Source organism: Oncorhynchus nerka, linkage group LG24 (genome assembly GCF_034236695.1).
Source record: "Oncorhynchus nerka isolate Pitt River linkage group LG24, Oner_Uvic_2.0, whole genome shotgun sequence".
In the NCBI taxonomy this organism is placed as follows: Eukaryota; Metazoa; Chordata; class Actinopteri; order Salmoniformes; family Salmonidae; genus Oncorhynchus; species Oncorhynchus nerka.
This window is the reverse complement of record NC_088419.1, coordinates 17,678,070-17,695,373: the sequence shown is the minus strand read 5'-3', so window position 1 is coordinate 17,695,373 and position 17,304 is coordinate 17,678,070. Positions and strand designations below refer to the sequence as shown.

At 42.9% G+C, this 17,304-nt stretch overlaps 1 protein-coding gene across 2 annotated transcripts; it reads left to right on the top strand.

Annotated features, from left to right (window-relative positions):
- The first annotated feature begins 4,473 nt into the window (after positions 1–4,473).
- LOC115107607 (protein FAM177A1-like) lies at positions 4,474–10,919 on the top strand. 2 transcript variants are annotated; one of them, XM_029631047.2, is made up of 5 exons: positions 4,474–4,644; positions 4,986–5,183; positions 5,325–5,391; positions 5,520–5,617; positions 8,914–10,919. In XM_029631047.2, exons 1-5 carry the CDS (start codon positions 4,576–4,578, stop codon positions 9,124–9,126), a joined length of 645 nt encoding a protein of 214 aa, XP_029486907.1. In that variant the 5' UTR covers positions 4,474–4,575; the 3' UTR covers positions 9,127–10,919. The 2 variants fall into 2 exon arrangements, with proteins under 2 accessions (XP_029486907.1, XP_029486905.1); XM_029631045.2 differs by having other exon boundaries at positions 4,475–4,644; positions 4,986–5,189.
- Positions 10,920–17,304: the final 6,385 nt, after the last annotated feature.

Sequence of the window (17,304 nt, the reverse complement as noted above, 5' to 3'; positions counted from 1 at the left end):
GCTCTCTTGGGGTATGGTCCCTGTCAGCCAATTCTGTTCATATTATACATCTCTTGTCAATGGTGAGAAATTTGCGGTGCAATGTAAAACAGTCTGTAACTGCGAGCAGTTGAGAAAATGTGTCTATAGGGTCATAATGTGACCCATCAATATCCTGTACGTCCTATGCATAGTACCAATCGCATGTAATCCCCAATTTACAGAGAAGATCTCTTCCTGACCAATTTACAGGACAACATGCAGAAGAAATAATTTGACGTTTTATGCATGTGTTATCAACTTTAACAGGTAGGGGCATCGTGAGCAACTCTTTCATAGTCACTCCCGAGGCTCCCACAGCGGTGACTGATTCATTTGACATGGGAGGTTTGGACATAGATTTAGAATGTATGACAGACATTGCAGCGCCAGTTTCTACTAGAAAATCGATTGAATCCCCATTGACAAAGAGACGAACCATCAGCTCCTCATGGGGGTTTAAAAAAATCTTTAATTACATTTCATTTACATTTAAGTCATTTAGCAGACGCTCTTATCCAGAGCGACTTACAAATTGGTGCATTCACCTTATGACCTCCAGTGGAACAGTAGTGCATCTAAATCTTTTCAGGGGGAGGGGGGGTGAGAGGGATTACTTTATCCTATCCTAGGTATTCCTTAAAGAGGTGGGGTTTCAGGTGTCTCCGGAAGGTGGTGATTGACTCCGGTCCTGTTTTGTTCCACCATTGGGGGCCAGAGCAGCGAACAGTTTTGACTGGGCTGAGCGGGAACTGTACTTCCTCAGTGGTAGGGAGGCGAGCAGGCCAGAGGTGGATGAACTGCCCTTGTTTGGGTGTAGGGCCTGATCAGAGCCTGGAGGTACTGAGGTGCTTCCCCTCACAGCTCCGTAGGCAAGCACCATGGTCTTGTAGCGGATGCGAGCTTCAACTGGAAGCCAGTGGAGGGAGCGGAGGAGCGGGGTGACGTGAGATGCTGTCCAAGAGTGTCAACTGTCTCTTCCTCACGTCAGTCCATATGTGGGTTGTAGAGAGTTGTTTTCAGTGGAGGTCTGGTTTTCCTACCTCACCCCGCGGCCCTCTGTTTGGTAGATTCATTTCGACATGTTCATGCGAAACATCCCTCCTTTCCGCCATTGTAACAAGCAAAGTTCCTACCCTGTAGTGGTTGTCGTCCAGCCCATCCGTCAGCACTGGCTCCCCCTCCCCTTCTCTACCCCTTCCTCTTCCCCTCTGTCCATCATTTGGAGTAGCTCCCTGAGCCTGCCACTGCTGGCCCCATCAATGATTTTTAAAAACAGAGTCAATGTGGGCGGTGTACGGAACAGATTTCCACTGCTCATGGGCCGCCTCCTAGGGGTCTGCTGGTACCCCAGTTGTATCAGCTCTTGTTGGGGGTAGAGCTGCGGCTGGGGAGACGGCTGAGAAAGTTGCTGTCGGACAAGGGTATAATAGGGGGGTGGAAAGTCATTATCATCATCACCCCCGTTTCTCCTTTTCTTATCTTCCTCCGTCTGTTTCTTCTTCTTACTTTCTTTCACCAATATTCCTTTAACTTTCCTGTCTGACTGTCTTTCGGCTTCCCTTTCCCACTTTCTAAACCCCATTCTATTTGACATGTCTTGCCTTCTCTAACTTATTTCTAGATTCTGCTAATAACATTTCACTCAATGCCTTTAAATGGATAATCTGCTACCTTGTGCCAGAGTGGTACCAGTGGAGATTTTAGCATGTAAATCTTGGTGGGGCAAGGAAAATGAATAATAATAATTGGGATGCATGCCAGCAGAACTGCACAACACAACACTAAACAATACATTAATTGCACTTTAACAGGTGCCCACAAACTGTTAGGGCCTACATAAAGCTGTCCTAACAGCAGTCCCAGCATCTTACCACTGCTATATCTGGCGGAGCCTTGTCTGGCAGCGAAACAGTTAATTCAGCCTCATTTACTGCCTTTTCAAAAAACATAGCTGATATGGCTGACTTGCTTAAACAAATGTGGTTTCCAATTGCAATGTACAAATGATGGCAAAATGGGACAACAAGCGGATAAGAGGCAATCCGTAATTTCAAGTAAGACATCAATGAGCGAGCTAGGACAGAAGTAGTCTATGTAACTATGTGTTAAGCACTTTTGAAATGTACAGTGACAGAATTCAGAACATGGGCTGTTCTTACAGTGTTCTTCCTGTACACCAAGTCAGAACCGTAGGATAAATAAATGAGCATATAAGCAGACAATGAAAGGTTTACAAAATTTGATGATTACATTTCTCTAAAACAGGTTATTGGTTACATGTGCACCACCAAGTCAACAGTAAGCAAAATTAAGAGGGGTAAATAGACCAAATTATTAGGGTGAGGCAAATGGGCTACTAACAGCTTACTACACAACATACACAGTATTACTTTCTTAGCTACAGTATACATATCTCCCTGGCATATTACATAATTTCAGCAGCATACAAGACATTTTTGGACTCACCTTGTGGTGCTGTGCTCACTTGAACAGGAAAGTGGAAAGGCGGTCCTTCATGGGCAAATTTTGTCATCAAAGTCTGGCAATCTCTGGATTTATGGTGTTTTCAAGAGAACTGGAAACTCTGAAAAAAACATGGTTGAATCATGATGACGTCATTGATCTTCAAGTCATAGTTCTAGAAAGAGGCCCAAGTTCCCAACTTACAATTCCGAGTTGGATGACTGTTCAACACACATTTCCCAGATGGAGTTAATTTTTTCCGGAATTCCCAGTTGTCTTGAACTCACTGAAGTCAAGCACATATCATGCTTCATTGACAGCATGGCCAATGTTGAACGTTTATTATTTTAAACTTAGAAAAGAGACACAATCCCAGATTTGGGACCACACAACCACTCCACTGAATAGCAGGCTAGTGATTGCTTTGCAATGCTTGCAGTTAGCCACTGTCACTGATTCTTTCCAAACCACTCATTGTTGAATTAGCGATTTCCAACTTGTTGTGTAATGTTATTGTCCAATGGCTGATGAGCACCGATACATTTTATCTATAATTTCTCATCATTAATTCTCTTCATATGACAAGGATTAAAAATGGTTTTACAGTCCAATCAAAGCTACTGTAGATATAACGTGATTTGACGTCATTTTATCTGTGGCAAATAGCCTTGAGCAAAACAACAGTGTTTAATTAAGAACGTCTTCCTTCTTATAATTCAAATGAGATCATTTTTTTTATTTTTTATTATTCTCTGTCATTTTACATTTTATACCCACATGGAAGTTATGCAAATTTCCCATGTAGGTTTACATTTATAGCTGGTTTCAAAAACCAGTACACTGATTAATACATTTTCTTTAAAAAAACGTTTTTTTTACCTGCAGGAATATATATTTTTTTCTATCTCAGGATTGTGCCCTGGGATCACATAACTCGTAACCCTGTCATATCCTCCCATGGACACTTATCTGCTTCAACAGAGAAACAACCTCTGTCCCTGAACAGGATACTTCTGTTTCAACAAAAATATCCCATTTGGAGATGTTCATGCTCTTACAGGATCACCCTGCATCAACAGCCTAACCTGTTGAAACGGGTTACGGGGCTGGCAGGATTCCACAAAGATCCACAGGTCTTGTTAGTGGCTCTTCACTAAGAGGCTAGTACAATCAGTCTTCACAAGCAGTTTTAATTCTCAATGTATCTCAATGGCACATCACACAGGTGAAAGCACAATTAACTAGTATAAAAAGAGTCACAAGCAAAGTGTACACAATACTACAAAGCATGAATATACATTTAGCAAACACTTACATTTAACCTGCGAATGAATACAGTATCAAAACACTAGAAGGACCTTACTGGTGGTCTCTAAGACCACACAGCTACCTAACAAATTGAAGTCAAGATTACAGATGGCAAGAAATGCACTGCCATTGTTATGTTCCTAGCCAGTAGGTGGCGACATGCACACTCAATTGTGCGAACAGCAATATATTGTTGAAGAAGAAGGTGATGGCGCATTTAAGCCCTGAACAATGCCTGACAGGCAACTCTGTCTCCCAGGCTGCGCGTCGCCCCCAAGACCACAGCCAATCGCATTCAAGGAACATAGCAGCTAACTTGGCTAATCTTGTGAGCTAGCTAGTTAACTAGGTGGTCTTGCTGTCTATGGTATCTAGGCAGAATCCTGACTTATCAGCCTCTGAAGCTGCTATTGAATCTGATCAATTTCTAAGGCTGAAATTGAATCTGATCAGGAATGGAGCTAACTTACTCTGTAAATGTAATCCACAAAACATGAACTGTCTCTTATAATTATACACAAATCAGTTATGCAAGTTAACAACCAGTACAGATAACAAGCTAGTTTGCTAACAAGACTACATAGCTAACTAGTTTGCTAGTTTGCTTACAAGACTAGCTGAGTTAGCTACAGTGTTACTTGCATGCGATTTGCTGTGTTCTTGGGGGCGGCACGCAGCGAAGGAGACAGAGCTGCCTGTCGGGCATCATTCAGGGCGTAAATGCCCACAAGCATGGGTGTGTAGGGCAGACTAAACATCCAAGAATACAAAGAAAGAGGCATCATGGCCGAAATATCTCTGTATCTCACCAACGTGAATGTGTCTTTGGGCCAAACGATGGACGTAGAGAAGGTAGGCTCGGCAGGTCAAGATTATGAAAAGTGTTTATTATCGGTCCTTTATATTTCGGTGTTTTCAGACCAGCTGGCTAGCGTTAGCTAGTTAACGTTACTACAATTCAGTGCATCTATGTTTTCGTGCCTGTCATCGTCTCATGCTGACGCTTAAAACGTAGGCCATACTACGGGTAGGCCTATGTAAAATTCGGACATTGATAAACATAGAAATGGTTGATTATCTAATTGTGTGTAAGCAGCAGCCTGTCATCAACAAGCGGTGTGTGTGTGTGTGTGTGTGTGTGTGTGTGTGTGTGTGTGTGTGTGTGTGTGTGTGTGTGTGTGTGTGTGTCCCAGATCCCCAGCACAGGGAAGGACTTTGAGAGTGTCGAGCTGGGAGACCTGGAGAAGGGGGATCAGAAAGAAGAGAAAGCCCCACGAAGGATCATCCATTTCTCTAGTGGAGAAACCATGGAAGAATACAGTACAGACGAGGAGGAGGGGGAGGACAAGGAACCAGAGAAGAAGGACCTACTGTCCCCCCCTGTCGATGCGGTGAGGGTGTGTAGTGTGTTAAATAGAAGTGTGTGTGCGTGTTTTTAGTTTGTGTGTATTTTACTGAAATGTACGATTAACGTCTGTACTTCCTATAATATGTGTTCCAAAACCTGGTAATAACCCACATTTGTGTGTCAGAACAAGCTGACCTGGGGCCCGTACTTCTGGTTCCATATGTGGAGAGCAGCTACCTCCACTGTTTCAGGTGGGTGCCTGATATGAGACAATATGTATTATAAACCTCTAGGGTTGATGGCCTTCTCCTGCCGTACACTACCTTGATACTGCCTTGAATACTATGCTGTTGGTAAAACTCCAGAATGTGTATTTCAGCTTGTGACTACCTCGGGGAGAGGATGGCCTCGCTCTTTGGAATCACATCGGCCAAATACCAGTACGCCATCGACGAGTATTACAGGATGAGGAAAGAGGTATGTACACAACAAGCAGATGAGGGCCATCACTAAGAGGGCTTACGTCTTGGAAGGGATGCCTAAAGTGTATATAATTATAGAAGGGCATAGATGCTTTGCATGTGTCTATAAGAGTGTTGTTGTAACAGTAACCTAATCCCCCGGCTCAATTGCTACTGCATATAGAGCCTGGAAACACTGTGCAACAAGTGGGAATTGAAAGGGTGGGAGAGCGAGCCTGCTGCAGGTGTATTAGATGGGACTTTGAAAAATGCTAATAAAGAATACTAGTATAGAACAAGAAGGCCCTCACACTGTTAAAGCTCCCAATTCACCACTTTATTGACTACGTTTCAAACTGAAACAGATCTTGGTCAGGTCAAAAACACTCTAGTATACTACGACAGTGGTATTCAAAATTGGTGTTGCCACCTGGGGGAATTGCAATGGGTTAAAAAAATATATATACAGTGGGGCAAAAAAGTATTTAGTCAGCCACCAATTAAGTTCTCCCACTTAAAAAGATGAGAGGCCTGTAATTTTCATCATAGGTACACTTCAACTATGACAGACAAAATGAGGGGGGAAAATCCAGAAAATCACATTGTAGGATTTTTTTATGAATTTATTTGCAAATTATGGTGGAAAATAAGTATTTGGTCATAGCCTTATTCTATAATGGATTTAATTGTTTTTTTTTACCTTATCAAACTACACACAATACCCCATATTGACAAAAAAAACAGAAATATACAATTTTCGTAAGTATTCAGCCCCTTTACTCAGTACTTTGTTGAAACACCTTTGGCAGTGATTACAACTTCAAGTCTTCTTGAGTATGACGCTACAAGCTTGGCACACCTGTATTTGGAGAGTTTCTCCCATTCTTCTCTGCAGATCCTCTCAAGCTCTATCAGGTTGAATGTGGTGCATCGCTGACAGCTATCTCACCAGAGATGTTCTCTCGGGTTCAAGTCCGGGCTCTGGCTGGGCCACTCAAGAACATTCAGAGACTTGTCCCAAAGCCACTCCTGCATTGTCTTGGCTGGGTGCTTAGGGTCGTTATCCTGTTGGAAGGTGAACCTTACATTTACATTTAAGTCATTTAGCAGACCTTCACCCCAGTCTGAGGTCCTGAGTGCTCTGGAGCAGGTTTTCATCGAGGATCTCTGTAATTTGCTCTGTTCATCTTTCCCTCGATCCTGACTAGTCTCCCAGTACCTGCTGCTGAGAAACATCCACGCAGACGACACGCACACTCTACGCAGACGACACCATTCTATATACTTTCGGCCCGTCATTGGACACTGTGCTATCTAACCTCCAAACGAGCTTCAATGCCATACAGCACTCCTTCCGTGGCCTCCAACTGCTCTTAAACGCGAGTAAAACCAAATGCATGCTTTTCAACCGATCGCTGCCTGCACCCGCATGCCCGACTAGCATCACCACCCTGGATGGTTCCGACCTTGAATATGTGGACATCTATAAGTACCTAGGTGTCTGGCTAGACTGCAAACTCTCCTTCCAGACTCACATCAAACATCTCCAATCGAAAATCAAATCAAGAGTCGGCTTTCTATTCCGCAACAAAGCCTCCTTCACTCACGCCGCCAAGCTTACCCTAGTAAAACTGACTATCCTACCGATCCTCGATTTCGGCGATGTCATCTACAAAATGGCTTCCAACACTCTACTCAGCAAACTGGATGCAGTCTATCATAGTGCCATCCGTTTTGTCACCAAAGCACCTTATACCACCCACCACTGCGACTTGTATGCTCTAGTCGGCTGGCCCTCGCTACATATTCGTCGCCAGACCCACTGGCTCCAGGTCATCTACAAGTCCATGCTAGGTAAAGCTCCGCCTTATCTCAGTTCACTGGTCACGATGGCAACACCCATCCGTAGCACACGCTCCAGCAGGTGTATCTCACTGATCATCCCTAAAGCCAACACCTCATTTGGCCGCCTTTCGTTCCAGTACTCTGCTGCCTGTGACTGGAACGAACTGCAAAAATCGCTGAAGTTGGAGACTTTTATCTCCCTCACCAACTTCAAACATCAGCTATCCGAGCAGCTAACCGATCGCTGCAGCTGTACATAGTCTATTGGTAAATAGCCCACCCATTTTCACCTACCTCATTCCCATACTGTTTTTATACTGTTTTTTTTATTATTATTTTTTTATTTACTTTTCTGCTCTTTTGCACACCAATATCTCTACCTGTACATGACCATCTGATCATTTATCACCCCAGTGTTAATCTGCAAAATTGTATTATTCGCCTACCTCCTCATGCCTGTTGCACACATTGTATATAGACTGCCCATTTTTTTTTCTACTGTGTTATTGACTTGTTAATTGTTTACTCCATGTGTAACTCTGTGTTGTCTGTTCACACTGCTATGCTTTATCTTGGCCAGGTCGCAGTTGCAAATGAGAACTTGTTCTCAACTAGCCTACCTGGTTAAATAAAGGTGAAATAAAAAAAAATAAAACATAAAAATCCCCACTGCATGATGATGCTGCCACCACCATGCTTCACCGTAGGGATGGTGCAGATTTCCTCTTGGCATTGAGGCCAAAGAGTTCAATCTTGGTTTCATCAGACAAGAGAATCATGGTCTGAGAGTCCTTTACGTGCCTTTTGGCAACCTCCAAGCGGGCTGTCATGTGCCTGTTACTGAGGAGTGGCTTCCGTCTGGCCACTCTACCATAAAGGCCTGATTGGTGGAGTGCTACAGATATGGTTGTCCTTCTGGAAGGTTCTCCCATCTCGACAAAGAAACTCTGGAGCTCTGTCAGAATGACCATCGGGTTCTTGGTCACCTCCCTGACCAAGGCCCTTCTCCCCCGATTGCTCAGTTTGGCCGGGTGGCCAGCTATAGGAAGAGTCTTGGTGGTTATAAACTTCTTCCATTTAAGAATGCAGGAGGCCACTGTGTTGTTGGGGACCTTCAATGCTGCAGACATGTTTTGGTAACCTTCCCCAGATCTGTGCCTCGACACAATTGTCTCGGAGCTCTACAGACAATTCCTTTGAAAAGAAATGGGGGTCCCTGCTGAAAAAGTTTGAATACCACTGCTCTGCGAGTATTACAGGATGAGGTAAGAGGTAGGCCTCTATACAGTTGTTTAAATCGGTATGAAATTACTAGTCTCACGTTGATCACATCTGGCTGGGGTTTCGGTTATGAGATCACTAAGACGGAGCCACATTCACTTGAAATGGATGCCTAAAGGGCATTGATGGTTCACATGTTTGTGTTTATGTGCGTTCCATTAACAACTGCTTGTCTTTTCTTCGCAGAAGGAGGAGGAAGATGAGGACAACCGGTTATCAGAGGAGGCGGAGCAATACTTTGTCGAGAATCAGGACGAGGAGATCCATGGACCAATGACTGATCAGCCAGAGGGAACAGCTACCACCCCCCACTCCACGGACACCTATGAGGTTGAGAAAGAGGCCAAGGCCACGCCTACTGCCATCAGGGTCCCAGCCATTGTCACGACAACAACCTAACTAACTTCTGGAGAGATGATTATGTGTTGTCCATGTTTGTTTTGTTTTAATTTGTCAAGGAGGTGGAGGAGCTCTGGGGTCTGTCTCTCTGATAGTGCTGAACGATTAACTGAAATTTTGTGTGCACATTGCACAGTTTCTCTAGAGATAAATCAGATCCAGACTGAACTGTGCGATGTAGTACGGCGTTGTAGTTTCCAACAGGTCAATATTCTACATAGTTTAGCGTGTAAAATGTGGTAATTAACTATAATACCCATAATCCATTGCGCATCTACTTGTCCAGTCTGTTTCTTTTACTGCTTCTACGGAAGAGAGAAGAATGCGAGATTGTGAGGATCTAGAGAGCAGCTGTTGCTTTGCGGGGTATCTACCTGAAAATACATGATCTAAGTGATTGATATTGGTAGGAATCACTTGGTATTCAGCCGTCAAAAGTATGCCTTATTTACATTTTAAGAACTACATTATTAAATAGTGATTTTGTCAAGCAGCAGCTCTAGATATGACTTGGAATTGAATATAAAATAATCAAATAAAAAAAATGTAATATACACAACTGAACTATTTGATTAAAGTCATGTGAATAAATGATGGTTAATAAGTGTAATGGGCCGTCACTACCATCACGGTACTTTTATTAATAGTTGTATTCTGTGTTACAGCATTCAACCCACATAATGCATATTGCATTTAATGTTTGCAAAAATTATTGAAACCGAAATTGAAAACCATGATTATTTTTGAATGATCGAACTGAAACAGAACCGACCTCAAACACTAATCGCTCAGCACTACTCTCTGAGCTCACATTTGGTTGTGGATATGAAGGAGCCATCTGTAAACCTGAGAGTCAGACCTGCTACTGCTTTAGCCCACGCCTCTGTCGTGTCATTAATACCAGACTACAAGGAACTATGACAACAAACAGTGAAGGACGATGACAGAGTAGCGACAAAGAAGTTAGAGTTGGTTGAAGCAGAAGCTGATCCGACTACCAGGGCTAGCCTTCAGTGATCCGACTACCAGGCCTAGCCTTCAGTGATCCGACTACCAGGCCTAGCCTTCAGTGATCCGACTACCAGGCCTAGCCTTCAGTGATCCGACTACCAGGGCTAGCCTTCAGTGATCCGACTACCAGGGCTAGCCTTCAGTGGGCAGTGCCACTGTCCTTTCTATAGTCCTATAGTACAGGCACAGTGTGGTACGGTAGTAGTACTGTGTTGTTTAACTATGTGTCTCCAGTGGCCTTACCCCTAACTGGAGGCTGGTCCTAACATTCCAACCTTGTGTCTATCTATCTGATGCCTCTGAAGGGCTGGGTTTTTTTAACCTAAACCACAGAGCCAAGTAGTAGCCTAAACCTTAATGCACTCGAACACAGGAAGCATTCCTCCTTTATACACTACTACTAGCATGCCACTCACTTTGTTTTAATTTAGACAACATTTGTTTAAATATGTTGTTGAGCACTGACCTAAACATGGTGTGTTGTTTCCCTGTGTAGCATTACTGGCTTGTGGTCACTTGGTGGCTTGTAATTTGGAACATCTTTTCAGGCTGTTGGTGTAGCTGAGATTTTGTAAAGGCAGTATAATCTGTCATATTTGTTTTTACTAGTCCATTGGCCTAATGCACAGTTGCCCTTGTTGTAAAGGAACTTTATGTTAAACTTTTATTTTGATATTCACATATTTATTATTATTTTGTATTTTCTGAGCACTTTTTTACAACGTACTTTATGTAACAACACCTTGATAAACTGTTAATAAATATACTTAACTATGCTTTAACTACAGTATTTGCTCATCTGTCTGTCATGTTGGCCAGTCAGCTAGGATCTGTGGTGGATTCTCTCTGGCTCATGTGGTGGTACTGTGTCAGTGAGTGACACGTGATTGTCTTTATTGGTTAACAAAGACTTCTGTGTCCTTTTCTGGAACTGCTTGAGGTGACATTCTGTTGGCTAACCTCCCAATGCAGCCAATCCCAGGTCAGGTCAGTGTGTGGGCTTCTCTCTCTAGTCCAGAATGACCTACAGCTATGACCTCTCTGTCAACATTAAGAGATAGCTAGAAACCCATACACTATGACCTGCTGATCTCCATTCACTTACCATAGAACATATAGTGTCTCATAGGAGAATGTAGGAGTGATTTCTCTATGAATCATAATAGCCATTTTAGGCTAAGCTTATTCATACTTTATGGCACTGTAGTTCTGGGTGGTTGTACCATGGTGAGACAGACAGTTCATCGTTACTCAGCGTTGCGTAGCATATGGGGGTCTGTGCCATGAAAGCATCCAGCCAAACTACACAAGGACAGCCTTATACTGCAAACAAACCCTCAGTCATCCCACTGTCCAGTCAGCACGGCCGGACACAGTGACACTCACGGACAGTTCACTACGGCAACAAAAGAAGCTATAGACAGACAGTGGCACTCATACACCAGACTGAGACTGGCAGTGGATCATGATGGATTTTTGGGTTTAGATGATATGTTAGAGTAACAGCTCTGTAACTATTGGGTGACCAACTCGAGACGCTACACACTGTCATTCCACTAGATTCTAGAAATTCTAATCTACAGTGACCAAAGAGTCGCAATACACAAATATTCCACTAGAGGGTGGTATTGTATAATTATAAAAAAGGCTGAGGGGTTACTGTGAGACAACGAATAGAGCTCGCCATCTTGTAGTTCTAAAAAACAGAAATGAGTTACCTCTGGTTCGTTCAGCCATTGCTATGGGGGTAATGAATTCGGTTTTGGGATAAATTCCAAAAATAAGGTCTGAGGTTAACACAGGTTTAGGATAATATCAGTCAGTTAACATGACCTCTATGAATTATGAAGCCTTTATGTGCTTGTTTTGATTACACAAATACTTCACAATTCACAAAAAGTGATAGCTGAGGAAGATTATCTCAGAACAATACGTATAAAATATTCTAAGCCTGTTGGAAGTATTTTGGCAGTTGTGTGTGAAGAGAAGAGAAGATCCTCTTATTCCCTGGCCTGAGCTTGGCAGACATTGATAAACACAGCAGTCATCTGGGACAGTGTGTGTGATAATGGGTGTGATTAAGGAGGGAAAATCCAGATTAACGCCACAATGCCATTTCTTGTGTGTGTACGTGTGTGTTTGCATGCATGCGTCAAATATTTGCTTATTCTTTATATCTCAAATATTTACATATATCTCAGTCTGGGAACAACACGTGCATCTTCCTCATTTCCCTCATCCAGCCATTGTACCTTAGCCTGGTCCCACTGTTTGGCATGACAACTCCAGTATAAAGGAGTTGGCTGCAGCACATAGAGTAGTATAGGACCAGACGAATGGTACCTGGCTGGTTGAGTCTGTCAGACAAGGCCTGACGACTTTGCTAAAGCGGAAACACACAGTCGTCCAGGTTCTAGCTCTCATAGCTGATGTAACTACATCCTCTAGTTCCAGATGGCACAGTAATCACTAGAGCAGACTCTTTAATAGGAGGGCATAGCAGAGTTGAACAGCTACCTGCTTAGCCAACCAGCCCAGCCAGACGCCCACTGAGTTGAGAGATGAGAATAGCAGCAGCCATCCCCCTCTCTGCCTCCTCCACAGTGGGGCTCTGCTGCGGTCAGCCAAGCCTCTTATTTAGGCCCTACTGTCAGTCAGAGGAGAAGGGGATTTCCACACCACTCAGTCGTGTGTGTGTGTGTGTGTGTGTGTGTGTGTGTGTGTGTGTGTGTGTGTGTGTGTGTGTGTGTGTGTGTGTGTGTGTGTGTGTGTGTGTGTGTGTGTGTGTGTGTGTGTGTGTGTGTGTGCATGTCTGTCTGTCTGTCTGTCTGTCTGTCTGTGTGTATGTGTGTGAATGCTTCCTTATAAGGTTACTAACAGCCTGACTAAAATCATGGTCTCCTCTTCTTCCCTGTCTCTCCTGGGGCAAAACAACATAGAATAAGAATACTACAAACCTGGAATGCATGGCATGGAAGTCTTGGAGCTGAGGAACACCCTTCAAGAACATTTTAACACATTCCTACAGACCAAATGGAGGAAAGGGACAACATGCATGTTAGTTGGTATTGCGCAGTTTCATGCAAAGTGTTATTGTGTCTAACTTCTCAACTTTGCATGTTACATTCTACTCATAATCTGAAGTTTATTGCTTTGAATTGTATACTTTGCATACTGCTAGGAGAAGACTGGTCTTTTAGTAACATGAGTAACATTCCATAAAACAGCATAAAGTAGCAACCTAAACAGCATGGTGGTATTTCTTTAATAGTTCTTATAACTTCAAACAATTGTTAATGGCATCAAAGGCAAAATGAAATGGGGATAATTTTAGATCCTTAATGAGTACCATATAGGCTGTTTTTTTGTTGTCGTGTGAGCAGGCTGTTTTGTAATAGGTCAATGTTGCTTGTCTGGTCAGACTTGCTAAGTGCGTTCTTCAGTAGCGTTAATGGCACAATCTGTACTAGTGCACTTCACACACACAACCCTGGTCTGGAAAGTCCCAGACACCACTGATCTGCACGGCCTCCTTTCTGCACAGCCTACACACAGCAGCAAGGCTGCTAATAACATACAGTAGGTGCCACCATAGCTGACACATAATATGCAACCATGCATTCACAAACTATACTGACCTGCAGCTGCTGACATATTCATGGGCCAAATGTCCATTAAAACAGAAACCAATTCTAAAGCCCTGGCTAAACTGTTTCTCAACAGACATGGCAGAGAAATTCTAAGTGTGTGCCCTATTCCCTATATAGTGCACTACTTTTGACCAGAGCCCTATGGGTGTCATGAATAGGGTACCATTTGGGATGAAACCAATTCTAAAGCCCTGGCTAAACTGTTTCTCAACAGACATGGCAGAGAAATTCTAAGGGTGTCATGAATACTTTTGACCAGAGCCCTACCATGAATTTTTGGGATGCACACTCTGCAGTGTGTAATGAGAAACACTACTTTACTAATTCACAGAGCGAGGTGCCAAATGACCATTGACCTCTAGTAGGACTTTTACTTCCTGATTTGGCCACCGTAGATCTCTCTGAAATCCCCCAGACTTTCCCTCCACCACCTTTCATCCTTTATACCAGCTTGCAGCAGATAATGTGCTTCACAGACTGAGACTGAGACTGATTCCCATGCATCCGCCAATTGCTCTGAGTCTGCAATTGGTGGCCTGGCTAGAATTAGAGCTTGAGCTGGTGCTAGCTCTGCCTCTGTCTGTGTGTAGTAGGATTGGCCTAGGGCTGGTACTGGCTCTGTTTATGTCCAGCTAAAGTGATTTTCCAGATTCAGAGCAGGGCAGAGCGGAGGCCAATAGCACTACTATACCGTGGAGAAGGATGGGGGTTCTGGGTAGTTCTGGGCCAGCTGTATGTAGTACAAATAGACCAGATGCACATCTGTGATAGTTTGAAGTTGAACAGGGGGAATTCCTCTCTGTGCCGCCACACGTTGTTTAGTATAATGATTCCCTGAAGAAGTCAGAACAAAGGGAGGTGCTCGCTTTCCTCCGTTAATCATTCATCTCCCCATCCTTCCCCCAATTCTATGCATCTATCCTCACTTCCTCACAGACAGACAGTGAGACAGACAAACAGATGGACAGACGGAGGCGCGGGACCAATGCCTTTGTGTTGGGAGGTTGAAAGAGCCAGATATAAAAGCACCAGTCAAGGTAAATATACTGCATCTGAGGGAGAGACAAGCTCTGTCTTCAGCTCAGAAGTATAAAGTGCAATACCCCAAGGTCTTACACCTCACCACGTGTCCTCTCCTCACTCTGGTTAGGGAAGAATGAATATAATCTCACCGCAGAGCCTCGCTGTATGCAGCTACAAACACAGCCACTCAAAGCCTTAACTCGCCATGAAAATCCAGTACAAAAAATGTGAATGACAGTTTAGACTTTAATGAGTGTGGCTAGCAGGTAATTATACCCACCTGCGCTAAAAATATGTATGGTTTTACCGCCCCATGTTGCATGGGTTGTTGTAAGGCACAAGAAAAGCAGGGAATTTCCTCCTGTCCCACTCAGGAGGTTTGTAGTCCTTTTCACCATCCTTTTGCCCTGGACAAGATGTTCCGATTGTCCAACTCTCAAATGCACTTCAATGACACGGTCTGGCTCTACAAAGAAAAGTGTTCCTCTCCTCACATTCTCCTATATCTATATCTGTTGGTCTTGTGTTCTGTTGATCTCTGCAATAATTCTAATCAACTGAGGAAAAAACCCTGGCCACCAGACTTAAGAAACTAAGATAATTAAGAAATTGAAGGTAAATAGTTAGGGTGAATGAAGCCTTCCTTGCCAGGCTCATGGTGATACCATGGTAGTGTAGGTCTACCGTCGTGTTGAAGACACGTGGTTTGGATTGCGGCTAGGGAATGGTGAGATTTGGGTGTTGTGAAAATGTTGGACCAGGAAGTACTCCAAGCCATGGTTGTGGGTGGGAGGGAGAGCTACAGTATGTCCCACACTACATTTTTTTTTTTTTAACTAGGAAAGTCAGTTAAGAACAAATTATTATTTACAATGACGGCCTACGAACAATGGGTTACCTGCCTTGTTCAGGGGCGGAACGACAGATTTTGTCAGCTTGGGGATTTGCTCTAGCAACCTTTCGGTTACTGGCCCAATGCTCTAACTACTAGGCTACCTGCCACCCCATGGTCATATGGGTGAGGTCAGGGAGTTGTGGGTGGGAGGGAGAGCTACAGTGCCTTCAGAAAGTACTCACATCCCTTGACTTTTTCCACATTTTGTTGAGTTACATTCTGAATAAAAATGTATTAAATGTATATGTGTTGGGGTCACTGGCCTACACACAATACCCCATAATGTCAAAGTGGAATCCTGGTTTTCAAAAATTGTATAAAAAATGAAAAGCTGAAATATCATGAGTCAATAAGTATTCAATCCCTTTGTTATGGCAACCTACATGAGTTAAGGAGTAAAGATTTTGCGTAACAAGTCACATAATAAGTTGCATGGACTCACTCTGTATGCTATAATAGTGTTTAACATTGTATTTTAATGACTACCTCATCTCTGTTCCCCACACATCTGTAAGGTTCCTCAGTTGAGCAGTGAATTTCAAGCACAGATTAAAACACAAAGACCAGGGAGCTTTTCAAATGCCTCGCAAAGAAGGTCACCTATTGGTAGACTGGTAAAAATGTAAAAAAGCAGACATTGAATATGCCTTTGAGCATGGAGACTACAAACACACAGGGTGGATACTTTGAAGAATCTCAAATATAAAATATATTTTAAGTTTAACACTTTTTTGGTTACTACATGATTCGATATGTGTTATTTCATAGTTTTGATGTATTCACTATTATTCTACAATGTAGAAAATAATTTTAAAAAATAAAGAAAAACCCTTGAATGAGTAGGTGTATCCAAACTTTTGACTGGTACTGTATGTAAATTAGATATTTCCGTATTTAATTTTCACTAAATTTGCAAACATTTCTAAAAACATGTTTTCACTTTCTCATTATGGGGTATTGTGTGTAGATGGGTGAGAGAGAGAAAACATTTTATTCCATTTTGAATTCATGTTGTAACACAACAAAATGTAGAATAAGTCAAGGGGTATGAATACTTTCTGAAGGCACTGTATGTCCCACACTACATGGCCTTATGGGTGAGGTCAGGGAGGGAGGAAACAACACTGGGTTATTTTTGTGTATTTAGAAAACACAGCACTCACACACATGCACACACGCACGCACGCACGCACACACACACACACACACACACACACACACATACTATAGCCTAGGCCTCTACTCTACTATCGCAACCACACCCATGAACGATCAAGAGGATGTTTTACTACCGTTTTACTGTAGGCAGCAATTACATAAGTTGTTCTCACAAAGGAACAAACTCCTTCCCTTTAAAACAAAAGAAAACACATGGCCAATTTTGTCTTTCGAGTAAAATCCAACGTAATTATTGAGATCCTTGATTTGTCCCAAGTGGAAACTTAGGTAATTTATTTATTTACAGTCTACAGTCTACAGATTTATTTACAGTCTACAGTGCATTTGGAAAGTATTCAGACCCCTTCCCTGTGCAAAGCTGTTATCAAGCCATAGGGTGGCTATTTGAAAATATCAAATATCAAATATATTTTTATTTGT

Bases quoted from the DNA above. Each gene is read 5' to 3' on its own strand.
- LOC115107607 (XM_029631045.2), top strand. From the start codon at position 4,576: ATGGCCGAAATATCTCTGTATCTCACCAACGTGAATGTGTCTTTGGGC. The intron at 4,645-4,985 runs GTAGGCTCGGCA...TGTGTGTCCCAG, and splicing joins AAACGATGGACGTAGAGAAG to ATCCCCAGCACAGGGAAGGA. The intron at 5,190-5,324 runs GTGTGTAGTGTG...TTTGTGTGTCAG, and splicing joins CCCCTGTCGATGCGGTGAGG to AACAAGCTGACCTGGGGCCC.